The sequence below is a fragment of the Oryctolagus cuniculus genome, chromosome 11, assembly GCF_051225735.1.
Source record: "Oryctolagus cuniculus isolate XC-2025 breed Fujian yellow rabbit chromosome 11, ASM5122573v1, whole genome shotgun sequence".
Taxonomy (NCBI): Eukaryota; Metazoa; Chordata; class Mammalia; order Lagomorpha; family Leporidae; genus Oryctolagus; species Oryctolagus cuniculus.
Window position 1 is genome coordinate 113481830 of NC_142877.1, and position 26591 is coordinate 113508420.

The following is a 26591-nucleotide window of genomic DNA, read 5'->3' on the forward strand; positions in this document are numbered from 1 at the left end:
ATCCCATATGGGCGCCGGTTTGTGTCCCGGCTGCTCCTTTTCTTCTCCAGCTCTCTGCTATAGCCTGGGAAGTCAGTGGGAGACAGCCCAAGTCCTGCATGGGAGACCTGGAAGTGACTCCTGGTTCCTAGCTTCATATTGGCTCAGCTCCAGATGTTGCAACCATTTGGGGAGTGAACTAGCAGATGGAAGACCTCTCTCTCTCCTTGTCTATAACTCTACCTCTCAAATAAATAAAGCTTTAAAAAAATTAGACATGGGCAAAAAACTGGGGAAGAAGAACCACAAAATCTAGACAGTTTCACCAAGACTGCTTTGAATGTCACGAAGACCTTATCCCTCTTTTTAAAAAACAAACAACACAGAACAAAAACAGAACTTACAAATGATGATTTGTGAGCAGTTTATGCAAAAAAAAAAAATCAAGTGGATTATCAATCAGTAGATCTATGTGCATATGAAAGGCCTTGACCTCCCACAGGAAAACTGATGAATAATATTTATTTATTTAAATTAAAATAAAATGTTCTAAGCTTAAAATCATTTCCCCACTTGAATCAGTTGTTTAGATGAGGCCTCCAGTTCTGACCACCCAGTTAAGAGAACACTGACTGTATTAGCTGAACACTGAATCTCCGTCTTTGACTTATGGCAAGGATGATGACCACACATGCCATGCAGTCCAGTTTCCTGAGACTGTTCCAACATAATTAATAGCATTGTTTTTCATTCTCAAAAATGCCCCAACTTGAATGTTAAGTTTATGTGATTATCCTAATCATAGCAGTTGTAAAATCATGGCACCACGAGGTAGCCCAGCCAGCCTTAAGACTTTCCCAGGAGTCCCCTTAAAGCCATACCAAATAAACAATTTCAGCAAGTTTGCTATGCAGAGCTAGGCATACCATCTTACTCAAATTACTACTCAGCCTCTTCTACACAGAACTCTGCAGGGGCCTGCATTGTGGCTGCCAACATCTCACATCAGAGAACCAGTTAAGTCAGGCTGCTCTGCTTCCGATCCAGATCCCTGTTAATGCACCTGGGAAAGCAGCGAATAACAGCCCAAGTACCTGGGCCCCTGTCACCCATATGGGAGACCAGGATGGAGTTCCAAGCGCCTGGCTTTGGCCTGGTCTGGCCCAGCCCTGGCTGTAGCACCCATCTGGGGAGTAAACTAGCAAATAGATGATCTCTTTTCATCTTTTTCCCTTTCTGTGCCACTCTACCTTTCAAATAAATAAATCTTAAAAAAAAAAAAAAGAATTCTGGCACTAATGCACATAAATATTCTCCTATTTAAAAAATATCACAGGGGCCAGCATTGTGGTACAGTGGGTAAAGCCATCACTGTGACACCCACATCCCATATGGGTGCCAGTTCATGTTCTGGCTGCTCCACTTTAAATCCAGTTCCCCGCTAACAGCCAAGGAAAAGCAACAGAAGATGGCCCAAATATGTGGGGCCCTGCCACCCACATGGGGAGGAAGCTCCTGGCTCCTGGCTTCAGCCTGACACAGCATTGGTTGTTGTGGCCATCTGGGGAGTAAACCAACAGATGTAAGATCTCTCTCTCTCTGTCTTTCCCTCTCTCTCTCTGTAACTCTTTGAACATATATAAATAAATCTTTAAAAATTAAAAATAAAATTTAAAATATTACAAATCCACAAAACAGTCTAGATTTAATTAACACTGGAAACACACGTAAGAATGTACACATAAATCACAAACAGCCAGGAATCTAAACTACCATATTGTGTCAACAACCTAAAACCCTACACGGCCTTAGATATAATATTTAGCTTTTTTTTTTCTTTTTAAAGATTTATTTATTGGGGCCGGCACTGTGGCAGTGGGTAAAGCCATTGCCTGAAGTGCCGGCACCCTACATGGGTGCCAGTTGGAGTCCCTGCTGCTCCATTTCCAATCCAGCTCTCTGCTATGGCCTGGGAAGGCAGTAGAAGATGGCCCAAGTCCTTGGGCCCCTACACCCATGTGGGAGACCCTGACTCCTGGCTCCAGATCGGCACAGCTCCAGCATTGCATTTTTTTTAAAGGGGGGAGGGGCACTGTGGCACAGCAGGTTAAAGCCCTGGATGTGCCAGCATCCCATATGGGCAATGGTTATAGTCCCGGCTGCTCCTCTTCCAATCCAGCTCTCTGCTATGGCCTGGGATAACAGTAGAGGATGGTCCGAGTCCTTGAGCCCCTGCACCCACATGGGAGACCTGGATGAAGCTCCTGGCTTCTGGCTTTGGATCGGCACAGCTCCAGCCATTGCGGCCATCTGGGGAGTGAATCAGCACACGGAAGACCTCTCTCTCTGTTTCTACCAATCTCTGCAACTCTGACTGTCAAATAAATAAAATAAATCTTTTTTTTTTTTTTTTAAGATTTATTTGAAAGACAAGAGTTACAGAAAGGCAGAGAGAGAGAGAGAGGTCTTCCATCCTCTGGTTCACTCCCCAATTGGCCGCAACAGCCAGAGCTAGGATGATTCTAAGCCAAGAGTCAGGAGGTTCCTGTGGGTCTTCTACACAGATTCAGGGGCCCAAGCACTTGGGTCATCCTCTACCGCTTTCCCAGGCCTCAGCAGAGAGCTGGATCGGAAGAGGAGCAGATGGGTCTCAAACCAGCGCCCACACGGGATGCCAGCACTGCAAGCAGCGGCTTTACCCACTACGCTGTAGCGCTGGCCCCAATATGTAGCTTTCCTGAGCTTGTTTTCACATCTATGAAACTAGAACAGTATTTGCCACCTCCACGTCCACGGAGAGCCCGCCTTAGCAAGCACACACACATGCCCAGAGTGCTTTATGAACGCAATGGAGTGCTCTCCCACAAAGCTTGGTAACTTATGGGGAAAGAAGGCCAGGAAACCTTGCATAAAAAAGCAAAACCTCTGCAAGCTGGCAGGTGGGTAAAATTTTGCTCTATTTTTCTTCACAGACTTTCAATTCAAATGTGCTGCTGGGGGCACTTCTACAACATAGCCAGAGTCACTGAGACAGTGAAACGCTCGTTTGAACTTAGTTGCCAGAATTCTTAACCACGAGTAATAGACTCCAAGATGTAGGGTTGAGCCTCAAGAGGTCTCTAATGCCCCCAGATGGCAGATGGAGAAACGTGAGTGAGAGGGAACACTTGCACAGGGCCACATTTTCCTCGTGCCAATCAGCACTCCCCAGTACAGAGGAAAGGGCCCTCAAACCTCGGTCCCTATTCAGCTGCTAACTTGAATTGCTACCCTGAAAAGCCACTTTGTGTGCCTCAACTTCCTTATGTTCCCAAAAGGAACACTTGCCTCATCTACTTCAAAAAGTGGTTGGAAGGGTGAGATGGGAAAATATTGATGAAAAGGCTCCACAAATTCTAATGATAACTTTTTCAAATTTACCATTAGAGACTAAAAAAAAATCCCATCTGCAGAGAGTTCTTATCTATTTAGCAAGTGACGGCAGAAGAATGAGGATAGTAAATAAAGGCACATGATTAAAATTCACCTTCTGCCACTCCCCAGCTCCTGGATTTGCTGAACCAAAACCACACTGGGGAGATGTAAAGATCACAAGTTCAGATTCTACCCAGCTCCGGCTGTTCAGTGACCAATGTTTCACACCGATAAATGCCTCCCAAATCTCAAAGCACAAAGTGAGAGTTCACAAGGTTAGGCGCATTAATTAGCAGTACTCATTTGGATTCTGTATTCATCAAACACAACAAGCAGCTATTCAATATTTGCCTATTTGCACTATTCTGAGCACTAATTCAAAAACCCAGCCAGAGTACAAAATAAAGCCTGAGAAAATAAACTAAAATAAACCTGTCACCATCAGAATGTGCTTCAAAGTAATGAGCAGCTTTAAACCATGGCGAAGGGCCTACCCAGGCCTACAGCAGACAGAGCACGCGTGATGAATGTGCAGGTTACAGAAGCGGGTCCCTGCGGCTGAAAAAAGGGAAAATAAAGTAGTTCCAAGCAAAGAGACTACTTTCTGTGCTTTCAGAAATCCCTATTAACTCTGTTTGCTGAGCTCTCTATTGATCTGTAATCCCCACAGGAAGAACACAGCATTATACAGTACCCGTTTAGATTCTTTCAAACTCAGAGTCTATTTCCATACTTTATATCAATAACTTTTACCTTCCTACATCCAAAATGCACAACATTTTATAAATAATGAGACATTTGCATGAGTGTACAAGCCTAGATTAAAACCCTGACTACACATACAAATCCTAGGTGAAAAGCACAGGATGAAACAGCAAGGCCACTCCCGTCGGCACTGTCCGCAGAACGGCCTTCCCAGCCTGCGCTGCACACCGCCATCACCGGTGCGGATCTCTGACTACCTGAACGGCTGGCCCACGCTAAGACCTGCTCAGTCAGGACCTCTGGCAGTTGGATTTCCATGTGGCAGTACTTTCTTCTGATGCATGGCCAAGATACAGAACCACCATCAAAAGCCAAAAAGTCACAGCCCGCAGAAGTTCTAGGGCAAAACCACGCCAGAAGGAAAACAAACTAACCCTCTCCACTCTCTTCAGATGTGGGGCACATGGCCAGGCCTTCCAGCTTCCACTTCAACAGGGATGATCTACACCCCATACCCTACCTGGGGTCAGTCTGATGCCAAACCAGTACAGAAAGCCTAAAAACTGGGCAAATGCTGTCAGATCTGGAGGGACCCCAAATAGGTCAGTTGAACATGGGCCATTCTGTTTTCTGAGATCAGCTTCAGGAGCTCTGGTGAGATTCAAGTAACATCTGGAAAGGGGGGACTATGTCAATCCTTTTGTTTAAAACTATAATGATTCATATCCCTTGGACAAGCCTAAAAACTGTGGCTTTTTTTTTTTTTTTAACAGCCCTATAAGGAATTGTGGATAAGCATCCACGATTCTCCTAGGAACTACCCTTGAAACCTCACAAACTGATACATTTCATTCAGAGCCCTACCAATTCTCTAAGAGCTAGCCTGAACCTGTTGTACCCTAACTCTCTGTCCCATCTGCTCAAGCCTTCAAATGGCAGACAAGGCAGGCACGTTATACGTTTGCCAAAACTACTCTGAGGACCTTGGGAGGGCCTGGGCTTTTCCCAACCATCCCCCACCTTCATTCTAACAAAGAAAAGCTGCAGACACGTCACTCCCTCTAGCAAGCCTTCCCTGATTAAAACCATAAGGCTCAATCCCCCAGGGAGGAGGACGGAACTTTCTCACTGCAGATTATTACAAAGGCTCAAAAGAAAATCCGTGCAGGAAGGGGCTTGGAGGCAGAAAACGGAGTCCAGCGCTCAGAACTACAAGGCCTCAAGAAAAGCAGGTTTAAAAGTGTCACGCAGCCTACGGCAAAATAACAAAACCAAACAACCGAGGCAGGCATGACTGTGCCTCAGTGACTGTCTCCCCGTAATAAGCCACAAGTTTAGCAAGGGTTAGAATACTGTTAGGATTAAGAAAAATATTAAGTTCATCTCTCTAGAAGTGAATGCATTACTGAAGCAAGCCATATTACCTTCCAGAGCCAGGAAACGCTCTCTATCATAGCCTCCTCTGAGAACACACACACACCACACACAGCACCAGAGGTACGAACAACAGATTCCAACCTGGCTGTCCCGCGCTGGGAATCCATGATAACCTGGGGTCAGAGGCTCGTTCTAAGAGAAAGAAAAGAAAATATTAAAACTACTAGAAGAATGAAAATGTTAAGAACAATCAAAGTCATACAACTGTCAAATATTAATCCCTGCCCCGGGTCCCAGGAAGTCCCATGCTGTGCTGCACCCCACCTAACCACAGGTACCCTCTGAAGCCTGCACACCGGCATGCACAAAACACCAGCCAACGGTATGTGCTTAGGAACACATTCAGAACCACGGCTCTCCCCCTTGTGCAGTTACCTGTGTCTCCTCCCCCGCTTATCTCCACTAGGGCACTGGACAGTCCTGAACCTCCTGCTGTGGGACTGCAGCAACCCCAGCACTCACTCACTAAACCCCAGCAATAATCCCGGCACAGCTAAAAGCCTGCAAAGGAGACAAGGTCCATCCTGCTGAGAACGTCTCCTCGCCTGGACAAGGTTTAGCTCCTCCTCTCTATCAACCTGTTTCGCCTCAATTCTTTTCTTTTCTTTCTTTTTTTTTTTTTTTTAAGATTTACTTATTGGGGCTGGCATTGTGGCGCAGCAGGTTAACACCCTGGCCTGAAGTGCTGGCATCCCATATGGGCACTCGTTTGAGACCCAGCTGCTCCACTTCCGATCCAGCTCTCTGCTATGACCTGGGAAAGCAGAAGAAGATGGCCCAAGTCCTTCGGCCCCTGCACCTGCCTGGGACACCCGGAAGAAGCTCCAGGCTCCTGGCTTCGGATCGGCGCAACTCTGGCTATTGCCGCCAATTGGGGAGTGAACCAGTGGATGGAAGACCTCTCTCTCTCTGCCTCTCTCCACCGCCCCCTCCCCCCCACCTCCGGTGTAACTCTGACTTGCAAATAAATAAATAAATCTTTAAAAAAAATATTGGCCGGCGCCGCGGCTCACTAGGCTAATCCTCCGCCTGTGTTGACGGCACCCTGGGTTCTTGTCCTGGTTGGGGCGCTGGGTACTAGTCCCAGTTGCCCCTCTTCCAGTCCAGCTCTCTGCTGTGGCCCAGGAAGGCAGTGGAGGATGGCCCAGATGCTTGGGTCCCTGCACCCACATGGGAGACCAGGAGAGGCACCTGGCTCCTGCTTCGGATGGGCGCAGCGCCAGCTGTGGCAGCCATTAGGGGAGTGAACCAACGGAAGGAAGACCTTTCTCTCTGTCTCTCTCTCACTGTCTATAACTCTACCTGTCAAATAAAAAAATTTTTTTTCTTCAAAAAGAAAAAGATTTGCTTATTTATTTGAAAGTCCAAGTTACAAGGGGGGGGGGCAGAGAGATGGGAGGTGAGAGTGGGGGTAGAATATCCATCTTCCATTGACTGGTTCACTCCCCAGATGGCCACAACAGCAAGAGCTAAGCCACAACAAAGCAAGGAGCTTCATACAGGTCTCCCACATGCCTGGCAGCAGCCCAAATTCTTGGGCCATTTTGCACGGTTTTTCCCAGGCCATTAGTACAGAACTGGGCTGGAAGTGCAGCATCCAGGACACAAATCAGTACCTACTGGGAATGTCAGCAACACAGGGAGCAGCTTTTCCATACTCAACGACGTCAGCCCCTCAATTCTTTTTTTACTGAGATGAAATTCTCTCTCTGTTCAAGACTTTACCACCTGTGCCATCCCACAGACTCAACCGAATCCTAACATACATGTGTTAACACTCAGCTTATGTTTGCAATTTACTTTTATATCATTTATGATTCTAATAAATCTTATTTTTAAGGTGTATTATACTGAATGTCTGCCATCTTCCCAATAAACCACCGAATCAAGACCTCTGAGGGTAAGAATGATAACTAATAGAAGCTACAAAAACACTAATTTAGTCTAAGACTGTACAGTAAGAGCACTCACTTAACTGGCTCATACATTCAGCAGTCAACATAAGCTAAACACTAAGATATCCACAGAGCTGTTGATGACTGATGGAAGAAGACAGATGATGGAACAAGGCCCTGCCTGCAGTGGAAGTTGTAAAAGGGAGGCGATGCGCGTGCACACAGGGAGTAAGAACGCACGGTGCTTCTGTAATGTCAAAGTGCTCAATACAACCACTCCAAGATGCTCACGCTCCTCTTACACATCTGCACTTTCATTCCCACCTGCAGAAGGACAAGAGGGGTTTTCACTGATAGGACTTCCGAATGCGACAGGAGAATACACCTTCCACCTAACAGTAGCTATGCCGGAGATGTAACTATATTCACATATTTGACAGCCTAAAGTTCATACTCCCTTCAAAACATGAAAGCCGGGACCCGTTTAAGCTCACTGCAGAGAGCCTGCATCTGATTCACCATGCTTTTCCCAAGATCTGGTACAGGCTCTAACACATGGCAGGCACCAAAAGGAAAGTGCAAAGATCAACAAATGGAATTAAGTAGCCAGAAATCACTTAGGAATTCAGTCACTGCTGCAAGCAGAGGCAACCAGAGTTCTCCTCTTCTAGTCCTAAGTCTCTGTTGTATACATTTTAGCATTTATAAATTAGTCTCCCCAGAGAAAACACACCAGACAGTGAAGGTAACTGCCTTACAAAAACTGCACATACAAAACATTCTTAAGAAGAAAACAAGATGAAGGACTCAAGCTTGCCAGTTTCAAATTTATTTCAGGGGCTAGCACTGGGCATAGTGAGTAAAGCCGCTGCCTGCAGTGCCAGCATCCCATATGGGAGCCTGTTTGAGTCCCGGCTGCTCCACTTCCCATCCAGCTCTCTGCTGTGGCCTGGGAAACCAGCAGAAGATGACCCAAGCCCTTGGGCCCCTGCACTCACGTGAGAGACCCAGAGGAAGCTCCTGGCTCCTGGCTTCAGATCGGCCTAGCTCTGGCCATTGTGGCCATTTGGGGAGTGAACCAACAGATGGACGATCTCTCTCTGCCTCTCTTTACCTCTGCCTTTCAAATAAATAATAAATAAATATTTTTAAAAATTTTATTTCAAAGCTACAACAATCAAAATAGTGTAATACTGGCATAGGAATAGACGTATAGGCTAATGGACTACAAATGACTGTCCAGAAATAAACCCTTAGTTATGGCCAATTGATTTTTGAAAGGGATGCCAAGAAAGTCAAGACACAGTGCTGGGATAACCGAGTGTGTACATGCAAAACAATGAAACTGGACCCCTACCTCACATCACATACAAAATTAACTAAAAATCAGTCACACCTAAAACTTTAAAATTATTTTAAAAAAATGAGGAGTAAATCTGCATCACCTTTGGCTTGGCAAAAGTTTCTTCAATACAACACCAAAAGGTTGACAAAGGAAAATAAACAAGTTAGACAACATTAAAATTAAAACCTTTAGGGGCCTGCGCTGTGGCATGGCGGGTAAAGACGCCACCTCCAGTGCTGGCATCCCATATGGGTGCCGGTTCGAGCTGCTGCACTTCCAATCCAGCTCTCTGCTATGGCCTGGGAAAGCAGTAGAAGATGGACCAGGTCCTTCAGGCCCTGCACCCACGTGGGAAACCTGGAAGAAGCTTCTGGCTCCTGGCTTCAGATCGGCGCAGCTCTGGCCATTGCAGCCATCTGGAGAGTGAACCAGCAGATGGAAGACCTCTCTCTCTGCCTCTCCTTCTCTCTCTGTGTAACTCTGCCTTTCAAATAAATACATATTAAAAAAAAAAAAAAAAACCTTTGTATTTGAGGGACATCATGAAATAAATAAAAATAGATTGGGAGAAAATGTTTTCAGATCATGTTTGATAACAGATAGTATCCAAAATATATAAAAAAATTCTTATTCAACAAAAAAAAGGACAAATAACCCAACATTAAACTAGGGAAAGGGGGACCCGCATTGTGGAGCAGTGGGTAAAAGCCACCACCTGCAGTGCTATATGGAGTCTGATTCAAGACCTAGCTGCTCCTTTTCCAATCCAGCTCCCTGCTAATGGCCTGGGAAAGCAGCAGATGATGGCCCACGTGCTTGGGCCCCTGCACCTGAGTGAGAGATTTGGAAGAAGCTCCTGGCTCCTGGCTTCAGCCTGGCCCAGCCCCAGCCATTGCAGCCATTTGGGGAGTGAACCAGCAGATGGAAAATCTTTCTCTTATTCTCTGTTTCTTCCTCTCTGTGCAATTCTGACTTTCAAATAAAATCTTTCTTGTTTAAATATTTAGTTATTTATTATTTAAAAGAGTTAGAGAGAGGCAGAGGCTGGGAGAGGAGGTGTCTTCCATCTGCTGGTTCACTCCTCCAATGGCCACAACGGCTGAGCTGGGCCAATCCGAAGTCAGGACCCAGGAGCTTCTTCTGGGTCTCCCACAAGAATGCAGGGACCCAAGGACTTGGGCCATCTTCTACTGCTTTCCCAGGCCGTAGGAGAGAGCTGGATCAGAAGTGGAACAGCCAAGGGCTCAAACCGGTGCCCATATAGGATGCCGGCACTACAGGCACCAGCCCCAAAATCTTTTTTTAAAAAATGGGGAAAGGATTTGAACAGAAATTCTCTAAAAATACATGTAAATGGCCAGTAAGTACAGTACATGGAAAGATGCTCAATAACATTAACCATTAAAATCAAATCAAAACCATATTCAGGTAACACACCAGGATGTTTGTAATTTAAAAAATCAGGTAATAACAAATGTTGGCAAGATTGTGGAGAAATTGGCACTCTTGTATTTTCACAGTTAGACTATAAAAATGTATGATCATTTTGGAAACAGTTTGGAGTCTCACAAAATGTTCAACAGAATTACCATGTAATCCAGCATGTGAAAATATAACCCACACAAGAGCCTGTAAGAGAATGTTCGTAACAGTACTATTTCCTAATAGCCAGAGTAGAAGCAATCCAAACGTCCCACAATTGATGAATGGATAAACAAAGTATGATATCTCCTTAACTGACTATTATCCAGCAATAAAAAGGAATATAGCACTAATGCAATATGGATTAATCTTAAAAACATCATGCTAAGTGAAAAAAGACACAAAATGCCATAAATTATATGATTCCATTTATATAAAACGTCCAAGCAAATTCTTACAGACAGGAAACAGATTAGTGTTTCCAGGGACTGGGGCAGAAATGAGCAGTGACTGCTAATGGATTGTGAGTTTTTATGAGGATATTGAAAATGATCTGAAATTAGATACTGGTGATGGATGAACAACTCTGATTATACTAACAACCATCAACACACTAAAAACGCTTTTTAAGAGGTGAAATGCATTGTCTGAATTATATCTCATTAAATCTTTAAGAGTTTTCACACTGATTTTTATAGGGGAGATGTATACAAGGGTACTTCAAAAATTCATGGAAAATGAAATTAAAAGTAGTTTATTTTACTGCAAAAAAATTTGAAATTAACGCAAAGTTTTCTAATAATATGTATCTTCCACAAATTGTCTTAAGCATCGCTGTACAACTTAGATTATAACAAAGGAACAGGGTTCCTGGGTGGGCACTGCAGCACAGCAGGCTAAGCTGACGCCTACAATGTCCACATCCCGTATCAAAGTGCCAGTTCAAGTCCTGCCTGCTCCACTTCAAATCCAGCTCCCTGCTGATATGCCTGGGAAGCAAAAGACAACAGCTCAAGCACCCACGTCCCTGCTACCCACAGAGGAGACCCAAAGGGAGTTCCTGGCTCCTGGCTGTTGTGGCCACTTGAGGAGTGAACCAGTAGATGGAAGATATCTGTCTCTCTCGCTCGCGCTCTCTCTCGCTCGCGCTCTCTCTCTCTCACACACACACACAGAGCGAGAGAGAGTCTTTCAAATAAATAAGTAATAAACAAGTAAGTCTTTAAAAAGGGGGAGGGGTGGAGAACAAGACTCCTGAAGCACATAAGTGTCTTGTTTGTTCTCAATTTTATAAATTTACTTCAACACATTCCCTACAGATTTAACAATGATGATAACTGCCAGTCATTAGTAATTAACCTGTATAGTCCCAGGAGGGAAAGGAGAAGGAAAAGCGGCAAAGAGAACTAATTAACTAACAGTAAACAAAACACATTTCCTCTGATTACAGGCACTAACTCAGAGAAGCTAAGGAAGGACCTGGTGCTGCCACACAAGTACTCCAGAAGAGTGACAACGGCATAAGGAAGGACCCGGTGCCACACAAGTACTCCATGAGTGACAACTGCATAAGGACGGACCCAGTGCCACACAAGTACTCCATGAGAGTGACTAACTGGATAAGGAAGAACCCACTGCCACACAAGTACTCCAGAAGAGTGACAATGGCATAAGGAAGGACCCGGTGCCACACAAGTACTCCATGACAATGACTACTGGCTCAGGAAGGACCCAGAGCCATACAAGTACTCCATGAGAGTGACTAACTGGATAAGGAAGGACCCACTGCCACACAAGTACTCCATGAGAGTGACTAACTGGATAAGGAAGGACCCACTGCCACACAAGTACTCCATGAGAGTGACTAACTGGATAAGGAAGGACCCACTGCCACACAAGTACTCCATGAGAGTGACTAACTGGATAAGGAAGGAACAGAGCCATGCAAGTACTCCATGAGAGTGACTAACTGGATAAGAAGGACCCGGTGCAACACAAGTACTCCATGAGAGTGACTAACTGGATAAGAAGGACCCAGAGCCACACAAGTACTCCATGAGACTGACTAACTGGATAAGAAGGACCCAGTGCCACACAAGTACTCCATGAGACTGACTAACTGGATAAGGAAGGAACAGAGCCACACAAGTACTCCATGAGAGTGACTAACTGGATAAGAAGGACCCGGTGCAACACAAGTACTCCATGAGAGTGACTAACTGGATAAGAAGGACCCAGAGCCACACAAGTACTCCATGAGACTGACTAACTGGATAAGAAGGACCCAGAGCCACACAAGTACTCCATGAGAGTGACTGACTGCCAGCTTAGGTTCCTAAGTCCCTCTTCTCCATTGTGGCATATGCTCATCTGTAATCACGATTCTGTACTACTGCTTTACAGTAAGCATCTCAAGGTGGTCTGAGAAAGGGAGTGTACGATTAAGAAAGTAACAGAGAAGCTCAAAAGCATTTAACAGATTTACACAAAAATTCCAATTTCTCCTCATCCTAGCCAATATGGGTTATACTCTGGCCTTTTCATTACCACCACATTAGTGAGTGTGCTATCTTGACAAGGTTCTGATTTGCATAAGACTTCTTGGAGTTCAACAATGCAGAGAACTTTCCATAAGGAAAAGGCCACAGCGCGCAGGAGGGAAAGCGGAAGCTCCCAGCCAGCCTTCGCAGTGCACTCCTCCTCACCCCCTTCGCACAGCGCTCTCTGGAAGGCTGCGGCCCTCAGGAACTCACGCCTCTCTGAGAGCAGCCTCCCTCTCTGCTCAGTTTTACCACGTCTCTATGCGTCTCTCCCAAATGCACTGGTTCTGTATGATTCCGAATGTTGCAGACATGAATCCTACTGTGTACAGTCTTCAGCAACTGTCTGGTTCTGCCCCGTTACATGAAATTTATCTCCACTATTGCACGTCACTGTGTCTCACTAATTCTCACAGCCACTTAGTGTTCCATCTTATAAATACGTCAGAATCTGTCTATCCCACCTTCCTGTTAAGGGCATTTGCAGCCTTTCCAGTCACGCTTTTTGGGTTCGCACTCACAAGCCACACCACCTGTGAACGTGCCTTTAAAGATCTATTTTTTGAAAGCACAGCTGCAGAGAGAAGGAGCATACGTATCCTCTATCCGCTGGTTTCACTCCCCAGATGGCTACAACAGCCAGGGCAGGAGCCAAATTCAGATCTGTCACGTTGGTTCAGGGACCCAAAGACTTGGGCCATCTTCTGCTGCCTTCCCAGGCCCATCAGCAGGGAGCTGGACAGGAAGTGGAGCAGCCGGGACTCAAAACAGCACCCATACGGATGCCCACATCACAGGAAGTGGCCCAACCAGCTAAGTCACAATGCTGGCCCCAATGAATATACTTTTAGATTTTGTTTTTTAAACAATTTATCTATTAATTTGAAAGGCAGAGTTAGAGAGAGATTGAGAGAGAGGTCTTCCATCTGCTGGTTCTCTCCCCAAATGGCCACAACAGCCAGAGTTGTGCCGATATGAGGCCAGGAGCTTCCTCCAGGTCTCCCATGTGGGTACAGGGGACTGACTACCTGGGCCATCTTCCCAAGTGCATTAGCAGGGAGCTGGTAAAAAGCAGAGAAGCCAGGACTTGAACCAGGGCCCATATGGGATGCAGGTGCCACAGGCTGTGGCTTTACCTGTTACTCCATGGCACCGGCTCTACGCTTTTAGATTGGAGATAACATTTTTCACTTATGAGATGGACAAAAATGAAAACAAAAAACATTACAAACTAGCAGGAAGATGAGTATATATGTTGGGTCCCATTTTGGAAAGCAATTTGATCAGAATACTGACTGCACATAGCTTCTTGTAATTTCCATCTACTTTATTTTTTAAAAAAAGATTTATTTATTTATTTGAAAGTCAGAGTTACACAGACAGAAGGAGAGGTAGAGGTAGCGGTAGAGAGAGAGAGAGAGAGAGAGAGAAAGAGGTCTTCCATCCGATGGTTCATTCCCCAATTGGCTGCAATGGCCAGAGCTGCGCCAATCTGAAGCCAGGAGCCAGGAGCCTCTTCCAGGTCTCCCACGTGTGTGCAGGGGTCCAAGGACTTGGGCCATCTTCTACTGCTTTCCCAGGCCATAGCAGAGAGCTGGATCGGAAGTGAAGCAGCCGGGACTAGAACTGGCACACATATGGGATGCTGGCGCTTCAGGCCAGGGCATTAACCCGCTGCAACACAGCGCCGGCTCCTCCATCTACTCTAAACAATCACTCACACATGTGTTCAAAGAGTTTCACTGCAATGCTATCTGTAATAGGGAAAGCACTAGATGGAACTTCAATCTCCATTAATAATAAGGAAATAATGTTATCAGTTACTGCATAATTTCAACATCCAAATTGCAAGTTTAAACAAATAAAGTTAAATCTCTAAGAGAGATCTTAGAAGAATGGTCAATGTGCTATTTTTAAAATCACAATACAAACACAGGTCTATCTAAATGCACAGAAAAGAGTCAACACGCGCACAGGAAAGATCCAGAAGAATCTACAGCAGACTTCTGTGATTAATGAGATTTATGGGAAGCTGACAGGACACATTTCATCAGAACAGTTTTAAGAGATGTGACCTTCATACAGGACTTGGGGTATCAGCATTAACAGTGCTTCACGATGTCTTACAACTTATAAAACCTTCTTTATATAATCTTAGTCCCTGCAGTGCGTAAGACCAGGAAGTTTAAGGGATTTGCTCGAAGCCTCGCAGCGGCCTTCAGCCCTAGATCTGCACTCTCCACCTGGAACTCCTTTCCCCTGCTTTGAGACAGCCAGCAAAAGCCATTCCACCTGCCTCAGCTGCTATGCTTATGACTGTTTCAAGATCTTCAGGTCTGAAAAGTCATACCAGAGATGAGATTACAAGGAAAGCCAATGGAACAAACGGGACAGAAATGTATTAAACCGGGACCGGCACTGTGGCATAGCAAGTTAAGCCACAGTCTGTGGCACCAGCATCCCATATGGGCGCAAGTTCGAGTCCCAGCTGCTCTACTTCCGATCCAGGTCTCTGCTATGGCCTGGGAAGGCAGTAGAGTCCTTGGGCCTGCGCACCCACGTGGGAGACCTGGAGGAAGTTCCTGGATTCAGATCAGCCCTGCTCCAGCCATTGTAGCCATTTGGGGAGTGACCCAGCAGATGGAAGATCAATATTGCTCTCTCTCTCTCCCTATAACTCTGCCTTTAAAATAAATAATAAATCTCTTTAAAAAATATGAAGAAATGTGTTAAACCTTCAAGGAGAGGGTCCGGCACTGTGGTGAAGGAGGTTAAAGACCTGGCCTGAAGTGCCTGCATCCCATATGGGCACCAGTTTGAGTCCCAGCTGCTCCTCTTCCGATCCAGTTCTCTGCTATGGCCTGGGAAAGCAGTAGAAGATGGCCCAAGTCTTTGGGCCCCTGCACCCACGTGGGAGACCTGGAAGAAGCTCCTGGCTCCTGGCTTCGGATTGGCGCAGCTCCGGCCATCGCAGCCATCTGGGGAGTGAACCAGCGGATGGAAGACCTCTCTCTGTCTCTACCTCTCTCTAACTCTGTCTTTCAAATCAATAAAATAAAAAAAAAAAAAAAAAAAAACCTTCAAGGAGGAAAGACTGTAGCAACCATATGCCTGCACACAACATTACTGGCCCAGTAGGACTGAAAAGACTTAGAAACGGACTGTGCTGGCTCAAAAGTTTGTTAAAATACATGTAAGAATCAAATACCAGCACCAAGAACCTGCATTAACCACAGAGTGGTCAATGAAACCTGTTTAGAGACTTCTGGTTAAGGGACACAGGCCAGGCCAGATGAAGGACTCTCAAGTACTTTCACACCGAGCAACTGGAACAGACTGTGCCACGCACAGTGGACACTGACAGGAGCGACACGTGGCAAGAAAAAGACCACCCGACTCCTGTCTTTTTCATGGTTTGAAAACCCCAGTTAAGTAGAAGAATCCATGGTTTGAAAACCCCAGTTAAGTAGAAGAATCCTTCATTTATTCAGTCAGAATTGATTGAAAAGTTGCTCTGAGGGGCCGGCGCTGTGGTGCAGTGAGTTAAGCCATGGCCTTCAGTGCCGGCACCCGATATGGGCACCGGGTTCTAGTCCCAGTTGCTCCTCTTCCAGTCCAGCTCTCTGCTGTGGCCCGGGAAGGCAGTGGAGGAAGAAGACCCAAGTGCTTGGGCACCTGCACCCATGTGGAAGACCTGGCTCCCGACTTCGGATCGGCACAGTGCACTGGCCGTAGCAACCAACTGGGGGGGTGAACCAGCGGGAATAAGACCTTTCTCTCTGTCTCTCTCTCTCACTAACTCTGCCTAATAAAAAATAAATTAAAAAAAAAAAAAAGGTATGTGTGGGAATGAGGGGTAGATAATGCTTAACCTCTTATCAACTAGAATACCCCTGCCAGGAAGATGGTGGATTGATGGATTTGAAAGTCACTTTTCTAAATGCTTTCTCAAAATCATCAGTATAATAATCTGAATGATTAGCCAATATATTTGCCCAAAATACTGGCAGAGTTATCGAAAGAACTGGTAAAATTACCCAGAATACAGGCCGGCGCCGCGGCTCACTAGGCTAATCCTCCGCCTTGCAGTGCTGGCACACCGGGTTCTAGTCCCGGTCAGGGCGCCGGATTCTGTCCCGGTTGCCCCTCTTCCAGGCCAGCTCTCTGCTGTGGCCCGGGAGTGCAGTGGAGGATGACCCAAGTGCTTGGGCCCTGCACCCCATGGGAGACCAGGAGAAGTACCTGGCTCCTGCCATTGGATCAGCGCGGTGCGCCGGCCGCAGTGTGCCGGCTGCGGTGGCCATTGGAGGGTGAACCAACAGCAAAGGAAGACCTTTCTCTCTGTCTCTCTCTGTCCACTCTGCCTGTCAAAAAAAAAAAAAAAAAAATTACCCAGAATACTATACAAGGGGGAGGGGAGGAGGGCACAATTTTCTTAAGCATTTTTAAAACACATTTAAGAGAGGTGCTTAGAGGATTTAACAACACTGAGGATCAAAAAGCTGTACTTTCAGTATGGAATTATACTTGTGGTATAATAAACCAGCCATAACCCCCCAGCAATGATCAATAGACACTAATGGAAAAGAAGCCGTGTGGGGAGGCAAGGGGAGGCCCCACTGCCACTCCTCCCTGGCTTTGTCTGCCGAGCACATCGCAGGCCGAGCACCCAGAGATTCACGACGACAGTATTTATTACGGCCAACCACTGGCCAGGAGCAGGCGCAGAAAACTGGGAATGCACATTGAAGTCACGAGTCCAGGCAGCTTTTTAAAACTCCAAAAAAACTACCTTGTTGATTTTTCTTTTGTGTCTAGCAGAATCAAACAATTTCACAAAATACAAAGAGGAATACTGAGAATGGAACAAGATTAATTCATGCCACCATGCAATCTGGGGAGAGCCGAGTACAAAGAAGATACGAAACGAAGCCACCCTCTACGAACACAAACTGAGCAACGACACCAGCTCAGATCTTTTGCTGACTTGCTCTCCGGCTGAGATGAATCTGAGACCACCTTGCACACACACACGCAGTGACAGAGGAAAGAGTGACGACACCTTGCACACACACACGCAGTGACAGAGGAAAGAGTGACGACACCTTGCACACACACACACGCAGTGACAGAGGAAAGAGTGACGACACCTTGCACACACACACGCAGTGACAGAGGAAAGAGTGACGACACCTTGCACACACACACGCAGTGACAGAGGAAAGAGTGACGACACCTTGCGCACACACACGCAGTGACAGAGGAAAGAGTGACACCTTGCGCACACACACGCAGTGACAGAGGAAAGAGTGACGACACCTTGCGCACACACACGCAGTGACAGAGGAAAGAGTGACGACACCTTGCACACACACACGCAGTGACAGAGGAAAGAGTGACGACACCTTGCACACACACACAGTGACAGAGGAAAGAGTGACGACACCTTGCGCACACACACGCAGTGACAGAGGAAAGAGTGACGACACCACGCTGACTGGGAGAGACGCCAATCCAGCTGCTCAGGAGATGGCACTGCCTTCCCTGGGAGCAAAGTCACCACTGCCCGAGTATTCAGCCCATTTCTGAACTGAGACATGGAAGAGAATGTCACGGGAATGGGAGATGTGCCTACACTCCATGGACCACTCACTGTGTGCAAAAACTAACCCAGCCACAAGCACCTCTGGCTGGAGAAGAGACTGCTAAGCAAGCACAGGCGCCATCCTGCTCTCAGCCGTGGAGGCTGCAAGGCGCCTAGAGATAAGCTGGGAGTTTGTTCAGGGATGCGAATCTGGTGGCACCTAACAACATGGTCCCAGCACACGATCCAACTGACAACTGGTAACCTAAGCTTTCCTGCTACAATAAAAAATGAAACAACTCATTCCACCCGCCCAAGACAACCAGTGACATGCCTTTGTTACATTCACCACTACCACACCAAAACCATTTTCTCTTTTTTAATTAGAAATACCCTGGTGTAAGCAATACACAGGGGACTTACTAGGGCCTTGAAGCCCATCTCTGGAGCACAGTAACATTACCACTTTCCAAACAGCAGACACAGGTACCTAAGAGATAAGAAGCCAATCGATCCCCTCACTTCGCAGGTGAGCAGCCTGAGGAAGCTGTGTCGCTTGCTCACGACGGGACTCTAGTCCAATGACTCGATCTCCCCGAGTCTCAATTTTCTCAACTGTGGAATAATAACTTCCATCTCACAAGGTTGTGATGATTAAAGTGAAGTTCATCCGGCACAGTATTTAACACAAGCCCACAAGGAACCCCATCCTGGCCCCCATGTCTGTCAGCTGCAAGTGACCTGAGAGAGAAATCATGAATCATTATCACTAGAAAGTCCAGTGGACTAATTACAGAAAGCCCAAATCTCACAAAGCAGCACATTTCCAAATAACCAACTTTAAATAAATTTTTCCTAGCTTACTTAGACACCAGTTCTTAAGGAGAATGTGCCTGGGTGAGAATGAAAGGGAGTACAGATCAATCCCAGTGTTCAAGGACAGGGTGAACAAGATCCCTTGTGAAACAACCAAGAATTTCATCTTCTGCAACACATGACGGCATGTCAAAAGTTCCTGGAAAAACCACATTAGATAATTCCATTGTCCATAAACTTTCTGAAATCCTCTCATTTGTATTCTTCATACAGCTATGTGTCCACTCAGCTGTCACCAAGCCCTGCCAGCTAACCACCTCAGTATTTACATTTCCTTTACAAATCCACTCTGTCCTCACTTTTTTAATAAAAATGAATTTGCAATGACAAAATTACTTTTAAATACATAAGAAATAAAATTCTCCACTAATATATCCCTTCCACAAAGTTTTAAAATCATATTATTGGTCGGCGCCGCAGCTCACTAGGCTAATCCTCCGCCTTGCAGCGCCGGCACACCAGGTTCTAGTCCTGATTGGGGCGCCGGATTCTGTCCCGGTTGCTCCTCTTCCAGGCCAGCTCTCTGCTGTGGCCCGGGAGGGCAGTGGAGGATGGCCCAAGTACTTGGGCCCTGCATCCGCATGGGAGACCAGGAGAAGAACCTGGCTCCTGGCTTCGGATCGGCCCAGCGCACCAGCTGTAGCAGCCATTTGGGGGGGTGAACCAAAGGAAAGGAAGACCTTTCTCTCTGTCTCTCTCTCTCTAACTCTGCCTGTCAAAAAAATTTTTAAAAAAATTTTTAAAATCATATTACTATTCTTCAGCAGCTGCTTTTTTATATTGTGGTTAAGTATGCATAAAATCAACCATTTTAGTCATTTTCAAGTGCATACTTCTGTGGCATGGAGCACATTCAAATGGCTACACAACCATGACCATTATCTATCTGCAGAATTTGCTGATCTTCCTCCAGAAACTCTGTGCCCAGTACACACTGACTCCTCGCTCCCCTCACTAGTGGAATCTGACTGTCCTAGGCAATCCTTGTGTACATGGAATCATACCCTGGCCTTTTGCGACTGGCCTACTTCACTTACCATAATGTCTTCCTGGTCCACCCACACTGTAGCATGTCTCTGAATAATACTCCACTGTGTGTAAATATTACATTTTGTTTACTCATTTTATTTATCCATCAATGTACTCTTGGGTTGCTTTGTCCTTTCGACAGCTGTGAGCAGTGCTGCTATGAACATGGATGTACAAATATGTTTGAGTCCCTGCTTTCAATTCTTTTGGATATATATCCAGAAAAACTGCTAGATCATTGGTATTCTATATTTAAGTTTTTAAGGATCCTCCTTCCATACCGCTTCCCACAGCAGCTGAACCATTTTAAATTCTCCCCAGCAATGTTCAATTTCTCCACAACCTCATCAACCCTTATTTTCTGATTTGTACTTTTGTAATAATAACCATTATAATGGCTGTAAAGTGTCCTCTCTCTGTGGTTTTGACCTGCATTTCCTTTATAATTAATGATGGAGAACATCTATGCAGGTGCTGACTAGTCATGTGTGTATCTTGTTTGAAGAAACGTCTTTTCCAGTCCGTTGTCTATTTGTTAACTGGACCTTTTTTTGGGGGGAGGGGGGTGTTGAGTTGCAGAGGTTATTTTTCATTTTGGAGAGTAATCCCTTTTCAAATACACCACTGGGTTGCCTTTCTTTGGTGCATAAAAGTTATTAGTTTTGATGAACTCCAACTTATCTCTTGTTGTCTATGCTTTTAGTGTCAAATGCCAAATTCAAGATCATGAAGACTTACAGCCAAGTTTTCTTGTAAGGTGTTTGTGGGTTTTTGTTTGTTTGTTTGTTTGTTTTGTTTTGTTTTGTTTTGTTTTGTTTTGACAGGCAGAGTGGACAGTGAGAGAGACAGAGAGAAAGGTCTTCCTTTGCCATTGGTTCACCCCCTCAATGGCCACTGCGGCTGCACCACACTGATCCGAAGCCAGGAGTCAGGTGCCTCTCCTGGTCTCCCATGCAGGTGCAGGGCCCAAGCACCTGGCCCATCCTCCACTGTACTCCCAGGCCACAGCAGAGAGCTGGACTGGAAGAGGAGCAACCAGAACAGAATCCAGCGCCCCGACCGGGACTAGAACCTGGGGTGCCGGCGCTGTAGGCGGAGGATTAGCCTATTGAGCTGCAGTACCGGCCAAGGTTTTGTTTTTTTTTTTTTTTAAGATTTATTGACTTATTTGAAAGGCAGAGTTACAGAGAGAGGGGGAAAGAGAGAGAGATAGATCTTCCATCAGCTGGTTCATTCCCTCAAATGGTTGCAATGCCCAGGGCTGTGCCAGGCTGAAGCCAGGAGCCAGGACCTTCTTCCAGGTCTCCCACATGGGTACAGGGGTCCAAGCATTTGGGCCAACTTCCACTGCATTCCCAGGCACTTTAGCAGGGAGCTGGATCAGAAGTGGAGTAATTGGGTTTCAAACTGGTGCCATATGGGATGCCAGCACGGCAGGAGTCGGCTTAACCCGCTGTAACCACAGCACCAGCCCCTACAGTTTTATCTCCTACATGGTGGCATTAGATCCATTTTGAGTTATCTTTATATATTATATTGGTCCAATTTCATTTTTTGCATGTCTTACTTTTTTACTAATTTATTTGAGAAGGAGAGAGAGAGAGAGAGAGAATATGCAAGCAAACAAGAGCTCCAAACCACTGATTTACTCCCCAGGGCCTGCAATGGCTAGAGCTGTGTCAGGCTGAAGCCGGGAGCTAGGAACTCAATCCACGTTTCCCACACGATGGCAGAGCTTCAACCTTCTGAGTTGAAGCTCTGATGCCCTGATGCCTCTCAGGGTCTGCATTAGCAATTAGCTGGAATCAGGAGTGAAGCCGGAACTTGAAACTAGGCACTCTGATATGGAGCGTGAGCTGCAAATGGTTTCATTCTTTTTTTTTTTTTTTAAGATTTTATTTTATTTATTTGAAACACAGAGTTACAGAGAGTGGTAGAGCCAGAGAGAGAGAGAGAGAGAGAGAGAGAGAGAGAGGTCTTCCATCCAATGGTTCACTCCCCAGATGACCACAATGGCCAGAGCTGATCTGATCCAAAGTCAGGAGTCAGGAGCTTCTTCCAGGTCTCCCCCATAGATGCAGGGGTCCAAGGATTTGGGGCATCTTTCACTGCTTTCCCAGGCCATAGCAGAGAGCTGGATCGGAAGTGGAGCAGCCAGGATACGAACTGGCTCCCATATGGGATGCCGGTGCTGCAGGCTGGGGCTTTTACATGCTGTGCCACAGCGCCGGCCCCCAAAATGGTTTCTTAAGCACCACGTCACGTGCTTACTTCTCTTTGAAGTTCCCTAGCTCTCTGTCCCTTTGCCATCCTCTTCCCAATTTCTAAAGATCTAGAGTTAAATTCCACTCCACCCATACTCTGCTTGTCAATTAACTGGCTCTAAACTCCAAATTTATACTTTTTATCGTTTCTATGAAAACAGACCTGGGGCTCTTTAAACATTTTGCCTTTGCCAGCCTGCATGACGTCAAGCGTCGTCGGCAGAGGGCACAGAAGTGGCATGGCAGGAAGAAAGGCTCCTACAGGACAAGCCGGTTCCCTCCCTCCCGGTTCCTGCAGCACACGGCAGCCAGCAGCCAGCAGCTTCCCTGTGCCCCTCTTTGGGCTGTTAAATAGCAGAGTGCCTCTGGTAAGACAGCCCCCTGTCAACTGCCTTCCTTGGTACCCTACAGTGTGCATTCCTGGCAACTTCAAAAAGGCAGACTTCCAGCAAATCCTGCTGATATGAGACAGGAGGGACTCACTTCTCTGCCGTGCAGAGTCACAGCATGTCCCTTCCACAAGGTCTAGATCCCAGACCCTGTGCTAGGCGTAAGGAGATGGCTCCTAATGAGTTTTATCTTAGCCCAATGGGTAAATGTTATTGAACATCAGTTGTACTGTCTCATGTATCAATCATATAATTACCTGACATTATATCTGTGTTACATCTGCGATTCTTTAGTGTTCTCTTTTCTCTTTATAAGCCAATCCTTCGCTGCTTCCATCTCCCCTTATGCTGAATCCCTGGCATTGTGGCACAGCAGGTTAAATGCCAGCATCCCATATGGGTGCCAGTTCAAATCCCGGCTGCTCTACTTCCTATCCAGCTCCCTGCTAATGCTCCTGAGAAAGCAGTGGACCCTACACCCATATGGAAACCTGGCCCGGCTCCCAGCTATTATGGCCATTTGGGAGTGAACCAGCAGATGAAAGCTTGCTCTCTCTCTCTCTCTCTCTCTGTCACTCTGTCTTTCAAATAAAATCTCTATTAAATTCCTGGGCAGTTTCTCTCCTGATTGGACCCAGACAATTAACAGAAGCGAGCTGAAACAAAATGTTCATAGACACTTACCATATACAGGGCACTGTGGTGAGTGTTTCAGACACATCACCACTTTTAATTCTAACTAAACCCTATGGCAGCAGTGGGGAACATCCAGCCTGTGGGCTATATAAGGCCTGTGAAATCATTTGGTCTGGCCCTCCTGAGGGCAACTGTGGGCAGCACTCAAAATTCACAAAATCTATACCAGGCTGATTTTTAAGTTGATAGTTTTGCATGGCCCACAAATGGTGTTATAAGTATAAAAACGGTGTTTGGCAGAAATAACGCTTCCCAACCCTGAGTGTTATTTCACTCCACAGCAAGGAAACTAAGGCTTGGAAAAACAATACCATTTTCCCACAGGATTATTACAAATTCAGGTCTATCTGACACTAAAATCCCTGCTGGCTCTCTACTACAGTATTTTTCTTCAGAGAGCCTAGCAACACATTGTTTAAGAACTACACATCTACCTGAAAAAAAGAATTTACATACAGAGCAGGCCTTGTGGCACAGCAGACTTATGACACCTGCAATCCATATCAAAGCCCTGACTACCCTGTGCTTCTGATCCAGCTCCCAGCTAAGTGCCTGGGAAGCAGCAGATCATGGCTCAAGTGCTTAGGCCCCTGCCATCCACATGAGAAGTCTGGAGGGAGTTCCCGGCTCCTGGCTTTGACTTGGTCTAGCCTCGGCTGATGAGGCCACCTGGGGAGTGAACCAGCAGATGGACAATATCCCTCCACCCTCTACCCCAGGAAATTTCCCTTTCAAATAAAGTAAGTAAATCTTTAAAAAGTTCATGGAAAAGCAAACATGTTTTTTAAAAGGAAAGAACATAACAGGCTTGACTGCTATCTTTAGAAAGAGCAGCTTGCTAAGTTGGCCTGGGCTGGTGCCTGGGAACTTAGATTTGGGAGGATTCTACTCCCAGAACTGCTAAGAGTAGGTGGCTGACAGGACCCTGGAATTCGGGTGTGTGCTAAGGATGGGCAGCCTGTGTGGACTCAGCACTGCGTCTCCAATGAGCTTCCCTGGTAGACAACACTGCCACGCTCCTGCTAGAGGAAGCGAGCAGGTCCCTCGTGACTCCACTGGGAAAGGGCTCCCGGCAGCTCCAGCCAGGTTCCCCCCAGCCTTCACCCCAGCATCTTTTCTCTTTGCTCTGTGTCCTTCCACCACTATAAAGCACCAGTATGCAAGTACTCGGAGTTCTGTGAATCCCAGTGAATCACTGGATGTGGGAAAGGCCCGAGGGCCCCAGAGCGACCCATGGCATGCCAATCACTTTGTTAAATGCGAAGGACCTGAAAACCAACACAGCCTTTGCCCTCCAGGAACTTTACAGTCTATTTAAATTCCCCTTTCACCTCTATACTTCTCACTCCTCAGTCTGTTCTCCACTTAAAATAGATTAGATACATTTCCTTGAGCTAAATTTCATTCTTAGCACTGAAGTGACGCTAAATAAATATTTAATAAGTCCATCAGGCAAAATCTGAGATACAAAGCTCTAATAAACTCTAAGGCTACAAATATTTTCTCTCTGCTTTCCCTGTCTTACTGTGTTCCTCATTAAAAATAAATTGACCAACCCTTGTACATTGCTGGTGAGGACGTAAAATGGAGCAGCTGCTATGGGAAACAGTCACTGCAGTGCCTCAAGAAGGTAAACAGGCAGCTGCTCCAAGACCTGGAGATTCCAAACCCAGTTACAGACCCACAGGCACTGAGAAAGGAGCACAGGTCAGCAGTAGCACCATTCACAATAGCCAAAAGGTGGAAAGAACCCAAACATCCATCAAAGGATGAACAGATAAACTGCGGTATACACACACAAAGGAATACTGTTCAGCTAAAAAAAGGACTGTGTCATGAGGTTCATCCATGTAGCAGGACGCATCAGTACACTGTATTAGGAAGCCAGACGCAAAGGCCAAACATTGTATGACTATTTGGAATATCCAGAATAGGTAAACTGATAGAACAGATAGCAGAGTGGTGGCTGCCGAGGGAGGGAAACAGAGGAGGCTTACTTAATGGGTATAGGGTTCTTTAGGAAGGATGAAAAAACGTTTCAACTACTTGCAGGCTATGGTACGGACTGTGCAGGCGATGGTACGGACTGTGCAGGCGATGGTACGGACTGTGCCGTATGCTACCAAATTGTTCACTCTGAAAGGTTAATCTCACATTACGTGAATTTCACCCCTAAATTCAAAATGTTGAAATGCAATGGCAAGCGCAGGTGTTACGGTGCAAAGGGTTAAACCACCACACTGGGGTGCCTGGTTTGAGTCCTGCCTCCATTTCAAATCTAGCTTCCCACTAATGTGTACCCTAGGAAGCAACAGAGAATGGCTCAAGTACTTTAGGTCCTTATCACCGTGTAGAAAACCCAGATGGAGTTCCTATATCCTGACTTCAGTCTGACCCAGCCTTGGCTGCTGCGGGCATTTGGGGTATGAACCAGCAGATAGAAGACTTTCTTTCTCTCGTTTGTCATTCACACTCTATCTAGCTCTGTTCTGCCTTTCAAATAAATATAAGTGAATAACTAAACTCTAAAGAAAAGCAATGCAGTATTCAGTATGGTACAAATGAAGGTAACATTCCTAATGTTGCTTGAATGTAGCTCGGGATAAAATCATCAGTGCCTGCAACAGAAGGTTCAAAAAAGCGGTGAGCATTCTGGCACGGCAGGTTAAGCGGCCACATGTGACCTGGGCATCCCATAGTAGAGTGCCGGATCAAGTCTTAGCTGCTCCACTTCCAATGCAGCTTCCTGCTAGTGCACCCAGGAAGGCAGCAGAGGATGGCCCAAGTGCTTGGGCTCCTGCCAGCCAAGTGGAAGACCCAGATGGAGTTCCTGGCTCCTGGCATCAGCCTGGCCCAATCTGAAGCCAGGAGCCAGGTACTTCCTCCTGGTCTCCCATGCGGGTGCAGGGGTCCAAGCACTTGGGCCATCCTCCACTGATTTCCCGGATTAACCAACTGAGCCACGGCGCCAGCCGATGGCCCAAGTCCTTGGGCCCCTGCACCACAAGGGAGACCC

The 26591-nt window shown here is 46.2% G+C and overlaps 1 protein-coding gene across 38 annotated transcripts in view; it reads right to left on the bottom strand.

Annotated features, from left to right (window-relative positions):
• RBFOX2 (RNA binding fox-1 homolog 2) overlaps positions 1–26591 on the bottom strand; it is a 320553-nt gene that overhangs the window by 208906 nt on the left and 85056 nt on the right. For 36 of the 38 annotated variants that reach the window (XR_016217016.1, XR_016217017.1, XR_016217015.1 and 33 more), the window contains exon 2: positions 5617–5667. The exons of the other annotated variants lie outside the window; for them this stretch is intronic. Coding sequence is in view for 22 of the 36 variants with exons in the window: in XM_089308923.1 (XP_089165049.1) it covers positions 5617–5667 (51 nt within the window). In the remaining 14 variants the exon portion in view is untranslated. The remainder of the gene's footprint in view (positions 1–5616; positions 5668–26591) is intronic. 38 annotated transcript variants of the gene reach the window in all.